Source organism: Schistocerca piceifrons, chromosome 2 (genome assembly GCF_021461385.2).
Source record: "Schistocerca piceifrons isolate TAMUIC-IGC-003096 chromosome 2, iqSchPice1.1, whole genome shotgun sequence".
NCBI lineage: Eukaryota > Metazoa > Arthropoda > Insecta > Orthoptera > Acrididae > Schistocerca > Schistocerca piceifrons.
In genome coordinates, this window is record NC_060139.1 from 1,014,829,255 (window position 1) to 1,014,842,600 (window position 13,346).

Below are 13,346 nucleotides of genomic sequence, written 5' to 3' on the forward strand. Positions count from 1 at the left end.
CACTAAGAAATTCTAAACGTATGTAAAATACTTGACTCTAGGGGCAACGCGTCGTTGTGAGTACTAACACACATGCTCCATGACAAAGCGAGGCCTTAAGTAACTCTACACACCCGAAAAGAGCTCACAAAGATTCATTGGACCGTTCTTCCTCGTGATTAGATCTTTAATAGTGAAAAAATTTATTCATTTATTCACAGCTTAGACAAAATATATACCTGTATTAGACATTCTTCCAATCTATCTGTGGCATGAATCAACAACCAGTGTTTAATAGTATTGGTTGAAACCAGTCTTGGTTGCAATTTTAAATTTTTTATTTATCAACTAAGCGTTTCACCTTATTTAGGCATCTTCAGGCTGATCTTAATTTGATATTTCATAGGACGATCCTTTAGACAGTGTAGCTAAAGGGCGTCGTCCAGTACATCAGGCCAACTTCGCCTTCGCTAACCTCAGTAAATACTCACGTCCATCTAGAAAGTATTTACTGGGGTTAACGAAGGCGATATTGGCCTGATGTACTCGACGACGCCCATTACCTACATTGTGTAAAGGATCGTCCTATGAAATACCAAATAAGATCAGCCTGAAGATGCCTAAATAAGATGAAACGCTTAGGTGATAAATAAAAAAAAAAACTAAAATTGCAACCAAGACTGTTTTCAACTAATAATAGAAGTGTTTCAAAGATTTAATGTGCTCCAGAGTAGACATCAGCATTGTGTATAACCCCATGCCAGCGACGTGGGAGTCGTAGGATATCCTTAGTAATTCCAATTGTGTTGATACACGATCGAGTCTTATTAATGCCTACGTTCCACGTCAACGAGCAACAACCACCTACAGAAGGCACTGGCACGACTAGCAAGTACAGTAAACAAAACTTGCCGACGGGGGGGAGGGGGGGGGGGAAGGGGGACGCTGTCAACAGTGCAGTCGTTGTCGTAATGCAGAAAAGGAGCGATTTATCCGACGTCGAAAAGGGCGTGATCATTGGCTTTCGAACCAAGAGTGGAAGATTTTCCGAAACGACTTGTTTTGTAAACTGTTCACGTGGTACTGCGGTTAAAGTATACGTGCATGACAAAATGACGCTATCCAAAACTTGTGCCGAGGCAATTGTGGTGTCCCGTGGGCCATAAATGACGGGGGAGTAGGGTGGTTGCAGAGATGTGAAAGGGCGAAGAGACTGGCAACAGTTGAGCAACTGACCGCCCACATGAACCAAGGGGCTACCAACATTGTCTCCTAAGCGACCGTTCAGCCGACACCCCCGGGATAACAAGGCCGTCCAGCAGTGTTAGTGACGTCACACTAAGCGGCCCATAGCCGACGCAGCAGTCCACGGACACCTCCGTACAGACGTGCCTGATGCTAACGATCTTCTGTCCGTCATACAGAAAGGAGCGAACTATAATTCGAACCAAAGACCAAATTATATATATTCTTGTAAACAGCATAAAGGTTCATAACGAAATACCGATTACATATACGGGCAGGAATAGATTCTAGAACTCCTCTGAAAAGTGTTTATCTTCAGTACCAGAATGAACATCAAATCGTCAGGTTTTCTAAATAGAAAAGCACTTTGTTAGTAACAGACAGCAATAATGAGACTTGCAGTTGGTGATTTCTACGTGGAAAAGGAAATAAGCTGTAGAGAGATTGAAAATGGTAAGTAAAGAGAGCCTCAGCCTTTTGCTCACATTCTTACATGTAATGCACTTGGTTGTTTTTAATTTCCTTACCTTTCATAACATTTTCAATATTGTTTCAAGAAGTGTATCTTCAATAGCAGAGTGAACTTCAAATTGTCAGGCTTTTCTTAAAGGAAAGAGCAGTCCCTTAGTATCACAGTGCAAGATAGAATCTTGTGTTCAGTGATGTCTATGTTAAAAGGAGAATATTTGATATCTATCTTTTGTTTCCATTCTTTATTACTGGGGATGCACTTGTAAAAATTCTTAAAAAGAGCTGTCACCATGAACATATGACTAAATTCACGATAGTCATGTGTTTTATGAGATAAAGCGAACTCTTATTACCTTATTGTGAACGAAAGTTGTGAAGGTTTTGCTATGTATGACAGTGTTACAGATAATTTACTTACAGTGTAATAGCTTGAAAATGTTAATTCCTGCTGTCAGTTGGCATTTGTCACCACCTGTATGCGAGTTTTAAAGCTAAATAGTGTTCTGACAATTATAAAATAGTGGCAAAGTTCCTCAATCGATTAAACTTATTCCTGCCCGTATATGTAATCGGTATTTCGTTATGAACCTTTATGCTGTTTACAAGAATATATATAATTTGGTTGCGGTTCGAATTATAGTTGGCTCCTTTCTGTATGACGGACAGAAGATCGTTAGCATGAGGCGCGTCTGTACGCAGGTGTCCGTGGACTGCTGCGTCGGCTATGGGCCGCTTAGTGTGACGTCACTAGCACTGCTGGACGGCCTTGTTATCCCGGGGGTGTCGGTTCAGCGAATGTTGCTGCCTCGTTCATCCATACTGACTGCTGTTCATCGGCGACGACGGCTGGAATATGAACGCCTATACTCCAAGTGGACGTCCACTGAGCGGCCACAGGTAGCCTTTTCAGATGAATCACATTTTATGCTCAATTTAACAGATAGCCATTGGCGCGTTTTGCGTGAAAAGCCTGAAAGCAGACACCCTGCAACAATTGTCGGATCTGCCCATGCCGGATGAGGGAGCCTTATGGTCTGGGGCATGTTTTCCTGGCGTTCCCTTGGTGATCTAGTCATTCCGGAAGGCACAATGCATCAACATAAGTATTCACCTATCCTTTGGGAGCATGTCTACTCTTACACGCAGTTTGTTTTTCCCCCGGCTCGATGCCATCTACCAGCAGGACAATGCAACATGTCACGCAGCTCTCGGTATACGTGCATGGTTCGAAGAGCATCAGAATGAATTTGCCGTACTCCCCTGGCCATCCAACTCCCAGGATTTAAGCCCAGTCGGGAATCTGTGGGACCATCTCGGACGGGCTGTACGCGCCGTGGATGCTCAACCGAGAACCCTTTGCGCTCCTGGCCACGACAATGAAGCCGACTTCATGGCTCCTCATCCCTGTTGATATCTTCCAGGACCTCACTGACTTTCTTCCTGCACGTCTGGAAGAAGTCCGCAATGCAAAAGGTGGTTATTCAGGCTTTTTCCGGGTTGCCACATTGATGTGACTAGATCCTGTAGTTCAAATTGAGCCGTCTATTGTCCGACTAATCTGTGTAACCGTTATAAAGCAAATAGCATGAAGCGTTTTCCTTCGATTTCAAATTGTTCAAATGGCTCTGAGCACTATGGGACTTAACATCTGTGGTCGTCAGTCCCCTAGAACTACTTAAACCTAACTAACCTAAGGACATCACACACATCCATGCCCGAGGCAGGATTGGAACCTGCGACCGCAGCGTCACGCGGTTCCAGACTGAAGCGCCTAGAACCGCAAGGTCACACAGGCCGGCCTTCGATTTAGGAATCAAGTTGAGATCATAAGAGCTTAAGTCTGGAAAATGAGGTGAGTGGTACAATATTCCTCAGCCCCACCGTTAGAACAAATCAGAGACAACTTGCATCATATGCGCCCGATCACTGTGCTGCAAAATGATCGTGCGGGTCCTGCAAAAAAGTGTTGCCGTTTCCTTCTCTAAGCTAGGCATTTTTGATTAAGAGCCTGAGATCAGCTTAGAGAAAGAAATGGAGACACTTTCTGCAGAACCAGCCCACCATTTTACGGGGTAATTCTCGGCGCAAGTTGTGTTTGATACACGAGGAAATCACACAATTTATTCACTGGTTGGCTTGATCACGTCCAAACACGATAGATCCTTTCTGCCAGTCTGTTTCCTCTCCACGTCAACCAAGCTAATTCCATGCAACCTACTTACTCACTTCACTGCCATGACTTAACGTCAGCACTGGAGTATCATATGACAGCGTGGTGCCAGTTCCACGCCATCTACAATGTTTTAAAGAGAACACTGTGCTCTTAAGGAAGGTGACTAATTTTTTATCCGGCCAGTTTCTGATCTAACTGTCATCTACTAAAAGATCATGGTATTAAACTCTGCACTAGCATACTCGGCGCGGATAAATGTCAACTACATTTAAACCATAAATATTCGTTGAAGATGAAACTTGCTGGCAGATTAAAACTGTGTACCGGACGGAGACTCGAACTCGGGACCTTTGCCTTTCGCGGGCAACTGCTTTACTATCTGAGCTACCCAAGAACGACTCACGCCCCGTCCTCACAGCTTTACTTCTGCCAGTACCTCGTCTCCTACCTTCCAAACTTTACAGAAGCTCTTCTGCGGACCTTGCAGAACTAGCACTCCTGAAAGAAAGGATATTTCGGAGACATAGCTTAGCCACGGCCTTGGGGATGTTTCCAGAATGAGATTTTCACTCTGCAGCGGAGTGTGCGCTGATATGAAACTTCAGCCGGCCGCGGTGGCCGAGCGGTTCTAGGCGCTTCAGTCCGGAACCGCGTGACTGCTACGGTCGAGGGTTCGAATCCTGCCTCGGGCATGGTTGTATGTGATGTCCTTAGGTTAGTTAGGTTTAAGTAGTTCTAAGTTCTAGGGGACTGATGACCTCAGATGTTATGTCCCATAGTGCTCAGGGCCATTTGAACCATTTGAAACTTCCCGGCAGATTAAAACTGTGTGCCGGACCGAGACTCGAACTCGGGACTTTTGCCTTTGGCAGCCAAGTGCCCGCGAAAGGCAAAGGTCCCCTAGTTCGAGTCTCGGTCCGGCCCACAGTTTTAATTTGCCAGGAAGTTTCATATCAGCGCACACTCCGCCGAAGAGTGAAAAATCTCATTCTGGATTCACTGAAGTTATTTGTTTTTCCTAATATTTCCCACAGGAGTCAAAGTGACTTACGGTTAGAAATAAAAGGATAAAAAGAGAGAGTAATACATAGATGGAGGTTACGAGGGATTCTGCTAATATAAAACCTTCTCGGATTTCCAACGGTTTGGTGCAGGGTGCCTGCTTCCTTTATACTTTCCTGTTATTTTCATCGAAACGTCGCCTGTACTCTACGACCAAAACCCCAGAAGCTGTTGTAATAGAGAGGTTAGAGTTTGCAGGTTACGCGAATGGTATACCACTTAAAGCAATAAAAGTCGTGTCAAAGTTCTAAATTTTTCCAGGATATGGTATATTTCTGTCTTTGCGGGATCCTGAATCAATAATTAGTTAAAAACTTCTTTCATGGAATAGCAGGCCTTCGAAGATTTAGTACCCAAACATTTTTCAGAACTGTTGTACCAATTTCAATGACTGTTCCCCATTATTATGAACTCGTATCTACAGATCAATTTGGAAGCTGGTGACACGTTTACCCTTGATGCATCGAGCATCTTATAATTATTTTGTGTATCATCTTTATGTCAGTGGAAAGTGTTGTAGCTAAAATTACATTCTCCCCCTAAAGATAGTTACCTCTCTCTTTGGCAGAACACATCTACATGTTCTGCTGCTGTGCTATCCTTCATTGTAAATGCTGTAAGCTTCTGCGATAATAACATATAATCTGAAGCAAGAATAGTAAAGCATATGAAAAAACAGTAAGCAATTTATGAAAGTAGTCTACTAGTTACGAAAATTCATCTTTTCCAATCTATTCTTGAGCAACGAAATTTATGAGTAATATGAATTTTTAAATTAAAGGAAGCGGTAACTGGAGATGATAAAATACTACCAATCACGTTTGGATTGTGAGAAACAAAAAGTCTGCTGAATCTTTTTTTGTCGCGTTTTTCAGCCTCTGGGCACACAAACAGTATGATCCACATGTACATGTACACCTGTACTCCGCATGAGGGTATCATTGTAACTTCCATCCTTACGTGTTCCGATCGCGAATGGTTCGCGGGAATAACCATTGTTGGTAAGCCTGTGTTCGAGCTCGAATCTCTCGTATCTCACTTGTCTTTTCGTGAGATGTACGTAGGATAAAGCTACACATTAGTTGACTCTTCTCGGAACTTTAACAATATGTCACACAACCATGCGGAACGCCTTTCTTGCAGCATTTGTCATTGGAGCTGACTGAGCATGATAACTGGTTTCGATTTCTTACTGAGTCATCGTAAGATATTGTGTTTAAAAAGCAAGAAAAAAGGGGGTGGGGTTTGTAAAATAGTGGGGTAACAGATTAAAAATCAAATTAGCATCGTTACATAAGCATAATAACTGGAATCTGTGACGTAGTAACTCATGTTGAGTTACTATGGAACAAATTCAAGTGCCTATAGTTCTGAATAGCAAGGACAGTTCAGGAAGTGACTTTCATGTGCTGAACAGACAACGAATCTTAAATGTGTCCTCTCTTACCTGTAATTTAAAGGAGATAAATTCACAGATTTCGAAAAGGCTTATGAATGAACTGACGGAATAACTCTTCTCAAAATGCTCAAAGAATTCACACAACCTCCAAACGGAAGTATGGGAAAGATTTCGGTTGCTTTTGAAAGCAGATCCGGGGCAAGCCAAAGAGATTGACTCTCGCTACTACTTTTCAACTATGTGCTTGAGGAAGTCGTCCGAAGAAGAATGAATGACGAAGGTGTTGAAAATGGAATCGGGTTTGGGTATGAGACCATGAATATGAAAGCCGCCTTTGCGGATGACCTCGCAGATTTTTATGATTGGCTAGACACAGTTACAGAACAAATCAGTGAACTAAAGGCACAAACACCAGAAGCGGAAATCTGGATATCCTTCGAGAAAACGGATTTTATCGTAACATTTGTTCACCACAGAGAATGCTCGAGCTAGGAGAAAAGCAATTTAATTATCTGTGAGAGTGGATATAGCCAAACACCTATGAGAAAAGAGCCTTTGCATAAGAAATCAGAAAACTGAAAACGGCATGTCAACTAACCAAACGTGTCCATAACGAGAATTCAATATTAGTTAATGGCAAAATACGGCATTACTGCACAGTAATACGATCGAAGCTCCAATATGCCACAAAATACCTTGCTATGAAAAGAAAATGTCCGATCAAGAAATTAGAAATAAGAGAAAGACCAATCTTTAGTGAAATCCTATGCTTAATCAAAGAAAATGATGAGTTCAAGGGCCGACGCAACCATGAAGGTTATACAGATTTAGAAAAGATCACAGGCACCACTCGTAGGAGGAGCACAATTTTCTGCAGCCACATTGCTCATGTGAGTCCTACAGGGTAGAATAATCGGAGCTTCCGTTGCTTTATCAACAAGGAAACTAAGAAGGCGTGCCTCGCCGATGTAATAAAAGACCTACAAGAAGGAATAACATAGGAGGATACCCATAAACGCATTCCGTTTAAGAATAAACTCCAAGAGCTGTGGGCTTCTAAGGAAAGCCAAAACTAAAAACTGACAAAATATGCAGTTAGGCGAGCTAGGAACACCACAGGAGACATATGCCGAAAAACCGGCTATATCCCAGACACAAGGAAAAAGAAAAGTGCAGTTCAAATAGTGTGGTGCGAAGATGGTTAATCCGACGACAGGAGGAATAAGTAATTTTGTTTGTAATTGAGTTTTCTGCTATTTTAAATATCTAGTTTCTTTTCTTTTCAAACAACACATTTTTAAGAGTGGGATGTCAATTGTTCGAAGTACTAATTCTCACATTTGTCAGGAGAATCAAAAAGCAATATATTTCTTTTTGTACATAGCTTATTTGTATCCAAAAAAATTGAGTAGGTATTCTGAAATGATTAAGTTATGAGAGAACTTAGAGAATAGATAATTTGTTAAGAATGTTCTCGGCACTACAGCAGGGAAATGTCTGGTTCTAATTGCCAATAAGAATGTTTTTGTTTTAAGTGCCATCAATACAAAGGCCCTATGTTTTATTTGTGATAGTAAAAGTAAAGAAATAAAGCAATAATATTTTAACTAGTATGGCTGTGATCAACAAAAATTACGTCCCGTATCTTTTCATTGATTTAGAAGAGAATAACAAAATTGAATTCTTGAAACATGATCGCAGTATTCATTTCTGCTCCTTACACTACCGCATTCTTCGGATCAAATGCTGTAATGTGTATTATAGAACTTCCTGTGCTGTTAATAAAAACATTGCAACACTGTCAAAAGATCTTACTGTTTTGTAACTGTTTTGCAAAGACTCCTTGATTTGTCTATTCACTTCTTGGACTTCTTTTACTTTTTTGAAACCCAAACTATCTGCTTCTATTAAAAATATGGTTTTCAAAGATAAACAAAAGCTTGCATACACTCTGCTTACCACACAAACTGTGTATTAATTAAGCTGAGGAAGACCTTCACGCATGCCACATGGAATTCCAGCTCTGCTCGGCACAAAGACAATGCATCATATAATAATGACCCTCTGAAAGGTTATCTACTTGATATTCCAGTGGGAACAGGTACAGTGGCATGCAACAGAGCACCGAGAACACAGTAGCACTGAAAACGCGTATTGCGAAAAATGGCACTTTCAACTTTTGAAATTTCCACTCTTCATTTGATGATGACTTCCTAAGCAGTGAAATTGGTCGTGTACAATTTGTGTGAAATGGGTCTTAGAAAACCAATAAAACAGTTGTGTTTTTCGATGATCACTGTGTTATTATTAGGCAGTATGTCCAGTCTCTGTGAAGAGCTAACCTCCAATTCATAGTAAATTTCAGTTTCGGGACATACATAGCACGCGAACACCACTCGAACTGTTATTTTCCCTGTACATTCGGAGCTGCACCAAGAGCTAAACAAACGTACGCCAACGCTAGTATTAAAGGGCAAGTGCGAAGTGAGCGGCGCCGACTGCGAGCCGTACAGGTACGACGGCGCAAAATGGGCCCCGGTCGAGCGCCGATACGAGGCCGAAGCCAGCCGAGTATCGAGTAACTGCGACGCGCGTGCGGGGGTGCGGCAGACGCAGAGCAGTCACGTGACGCGCGGGCGGCCAATGGGCGAGCGGCAGAAGGGAAGGGTGAGCCCGGCGCCGCCGGTAGCGGGGTCTGCAGGGGCAGCGGCTTAGGGCGCGGAGGGGAGGGGTGGGGAGGGGAGGGGGCGCCGCTGCGCTGCGACGAGGGGGTGGCGGCGGCGCCGGCGGCCAGTACTCTGCGAGCCGCCCTGCGAGACGCGCTCACGCTGTCGACTCGGGAGTGGCGTTCCGCAACAGAGCTGACAGTGCCGGGCTTTTGGAGGCGGACAGCGCGCTCCCCGGCCCCGCGGGGGACAGAGAGCAGCAGCGGCGGTGCGGAAGGATGCGCGGCCAGCGCCAGGGCCGCCGGTGCTGACGGGCTGCAGACGGCCGGCAAGCTGGTGCTCCACTACCTGCGGCAGGTGGTGTGGGGCTACGCGGAGGGGCAGCGCCTCAGCAGCAGCGGCGGCGACGCGCTCATGGGCACCGTTCTCAGCTTCAGCCCGCGAGAGCGCCGCCCAGTCTACTCGAGCACCGGTTCGATAGGCGGGGGCGGCGGCGGCGGCGGCAGCATGGGCGGCAGCATGGGCGGCGGCGGCGGCGGCGGGGGCGGTGGAGGCGGCTGTACCGTCAACAACGCCGGCTCCGTCACCGACTTCACGCTCAACAACTACAGCTACGAGCAGCTCAACAACGCCAAGAACCGCGAGAACAAGACCGGCGGCGGCAACAACAACGGCGACAACCCGACGCCCATAGTTGGCTCGCTGCCCAACGGCAACGCCAACGCCACCACAAACCACAACCACATCAACAACAATGAGAACGCGCGCATCATCTCCGAGAAGAACGCCCTCGAGAAGAACTTCAAAAAGCACTCGCTCTTCATCAACGCGCTCAGCTGGAAGCGGTTCTCCACCACCAACAATAACAAGAAAAAGCTGGACAATAAGAACAAGAACTTGACAGCTTTCCGGCAACCGCTGGTGGACAATATCCACCCGCTGGTGGTGGACAAGAACAAGAACCTCCAGAAGGCGGCGGGCATCACCTGCTACTACAATCCTCCGGTGAAGACCCTGAGCGAAGGCAGCAGCCTGCAGCCGAGGCCGTCGCTCACCACGACGACCAGCACGGGCACGAGCACCGCCGCGGACGCCGTGCGCGCCAACAACGTCAACAACAACAGCCAGCAGGTGTGCGAGAAGCTGGGCCCCAAGGCGGCGCTGCTCGGTGGGTCGGCGGCTCCCGCGCCGCAGCCTCCAGGGCCGCCGCACCACCACCACCACAGCCACCACCAACACCACCACCACCAGCACCAGCCTGTCCCAAAGAAGACGGTCATCCAGGCCTCCACGTCGGAGCTGCTCAAGTGCCTGGGCATCTACCTGCACAACAAGTGCTACCGGCTCAAGGACTTCCAGGCTGGCGACGCCGTCATGTGGCTGCGAACCGTGGACCGCAGCCTCCTGCTGCAGGGATGGCAGGTTAGTCGCCTCCGCTCAGTTGCAGCGCTTCGCGCGAATCACATTTCGGTACCGCTTCAGTGCGCCCTTACTGCCAAAGTAAGGAACAACAAACGCTCTACAAGGTGCTTCTAAAATAGTGACCAACACTTACCTATGGATTCCTTACCCAAAAATACGAAACAAAATTACCTCAACACAGGTGCCAAAGTAAGGAACAACAAACATTCTACCGGGTGATCAAAAAGTCGATATAAATTTGAAAACTGAATAAATCACGGAATAATGTAAATAGAGAGGTACAAATTGACACACATGTTTGGAATGACATGGGGTTTTATTACAACCAAAAAAATACAAACGTTCAAAAAACGTGCGACAGAAGGGGCTTCATCTGATCAGAATAGCAATAATTAGCTTAACAAAGTAAGACAAAGCAAAGACGATGTTATTTACAGGAAATACTCAATATGTCCACCATCATTCCTCAACAACAGCTGTAGTCGAGGACTAATGTTGTGAACAGCACTGTAAAGCATGTCCGGAGTTATGGTGAGGCATTGTCGTCGGATGTTGTCTTTCAGCATCCCTAGAGATGTCGATCGATCACGATACACTCGCGACTTCAGGTAACCCCTAAGCCAATAATCGCACGGACTAAAGTCTGGGGACCTGGGAGGCCAAGCATGACGAAAGTGGTGGCTGAGGACACGATCATCATCAAATGAGGCGCACAAGAGACCTTTCACGCGTCTAGCAATATTTTTTTTTTGTTCTAACAAAACCCCATGTCATTCCAAGGATGTGTGTCTATTTTTACTTCTCTATCTACATTATTCCGTGGTTTATTAAGTTTCAAATTTATACTGACTTTTTGATCATCCGGTATGAGGTGCACCTAAAATAGTGACCAGCACTTACCTATAGATTCCTTTCCCACAAATAAGAAAGATAATTACCTCAACACAGGTGCGGAAAAGCTTTCCTTCCTACCTGTAGGTCTGTCAATATTATCATATCACTTCCATCTGTATTTCAGTTAACTCTTGAAAGTTCATGAACTGCCGTACTGGCGGATTAAAACAGTGAGCCACATAAGGAAATTGGCTTTCACAGGAAATGCTCTTACTGACTGAGCCACCCACGCATGACTCACGAACCGCCCTCACCACTTCCCATTTGTCAGCACGTCTTTCCTACTTTCTTGCTGTAACAGAGATTAGGTGGATAACGTACTAATTAATGTACGATAACTCTCCTTTAACCTTAGATCACTCAGTGGATAGTTATGTACGGATCATCTCAACGGGCTCTGCGTTCATTTGCCTTCATATCCTTCAGAAACATTTCTATGGTTTTGTGTCAAACTGATGGTTTAAATGAGATATCAGTGATAAAGCTTCTTTTCGTGCGCGAGTTACGGAAGCATAAGAGGAGGTTCGTGTTAAGTGGTGGTAAGCTTAACCCTGTACAAAATACTACTGTAAGCATGTAAACAATTAGTGTGAGATGCTGTGAACCATTTTCCAAGTTCAGCACGTGACACTTGTGAATATCAGTTGCGTTAAATGATACAATGTACGTGACAGCTTCATAAATAGGAAGCTAAGCATTTAATACCCCATAATGATGAGTACGTTGTTCTTCTTATTATTTCATTATGCTTTTGGCCCCCCATTGTTGTCCACTATTTTCCATACGTAGGGTCAAAGCGGAGTCGTAATATCTTAGCTCAAATGCCGTCAGCGGTTATTTCAAAGTCTGCTAAATTTTCTTTATAGAAGCAGCAGATTTATGTCTATGTAGCGGTCATTTTTTACCTACACAGTAAAAAGTATCGTTTCAGTTTAGTTTCGTATGTGATACTCAGTCAGAAGAATAGTAGAGATGCAATGACAGCTAAAACTTGCTGGAGGCTTACGACGCTACAGGGAGATCAACACAGATGGTTTTGTACCTTCGCTTCCTTGTGAACTCACTACAGAACTCTCCACACACTGTATGCCCGCACACTATACTTCTATACTTGTTATCACTCACTTCGTTGGCTGCACTACTTCAAATTCTTTCCGCTTTCACATTTGAACTCACTTGTCTTAACACTGTTAAACGACCCACCTGTACTCTTCACCGAATATCAACGTGAACTAATCATAACAAGGTTCGCGATTGTTTTTATAAATATTTCACACGAAAGGCGGATTAAAACTGGTGCAAGTCTACTGATTCGATGTAGCCTTTGCGACTCACTTATTGGTATCACTGTTTTCTCTAATTCAAGTAGCTACATAGTTTACTTTGAAGTACCAATGTTAGATTTCAGTTTCCTATCGACGTTGAGCTTAGTGGAGAGAGAAGACTAGTTTATTTGAGAATGATCTACGTAGATATTTTAAGAAAGCACCCTCGTACTCGTCTGTATTGAATAAGAGAAAACACTGAAAACATAATAATAGTGGTCTGAGGCCTTTTTACACCCAGTCATCCAGAATACTTGTCGTTTGACGAAACACTTGGTCGGTTCTGTATCAAGGGTATTAACATTCTATTGTAGAAAACTTACTATGAGCATCGTACACGGAAACTGTGCATCGCCAAGTGTAATTCATGTATTGAGCTAAGCGCTCTTACCTTTGGTTAACAGATCCAAAGATTTGCTGGTAATAGTTCACCTGCTTCTTATTCGTGATATGAAGCTACTTGCTTTTCAAAGCTTTCGCTTTTTTAGATGCTTCGCCATACTCCATTTTTGTTATCCGAATGAAAGATGGGAAGGGAATAATATATTCTGGACGAGAGACAAAGACTGAATTAGCTAAAATCCTCAGTAATTTTACTGTAGACAAGACGAGCATCGTCTAGTATTAAACCTCATAAGTGGATTACTTTCTGCATAGTTGGTGTTCGTACTGGTACAAAACTGCTGATTGTTGACATAGTGACTGTACTG

General features: G+C 44.3%; 1 protein-coding gene across 1 annotated transcript in view; it reads left to right on the top strand.

Moving 5' to 3' along the window:
- The window catches only part of LOC124776078 (bromodomain-containing protein DDB_G0280777), a 355,111-nt gene that overhangs the window by 46,701 nt on the left and 295,064 nt on the right, over positions 1-13,346 (top strand). The window contains exons 2-3 of the mRNA XM_047250920.1: positions 8,940-9,467; positions 9,531-10,417. Coding sequence (XP_047106876.1) covers positions 8,940-9,467; positions 9,531-10,417 — 1,415 coding nt within the window. The remainder of the gene's footprint in view (positions 1-8,939; positions 9,468-9,530; positions 10,418-13,346) is intronic.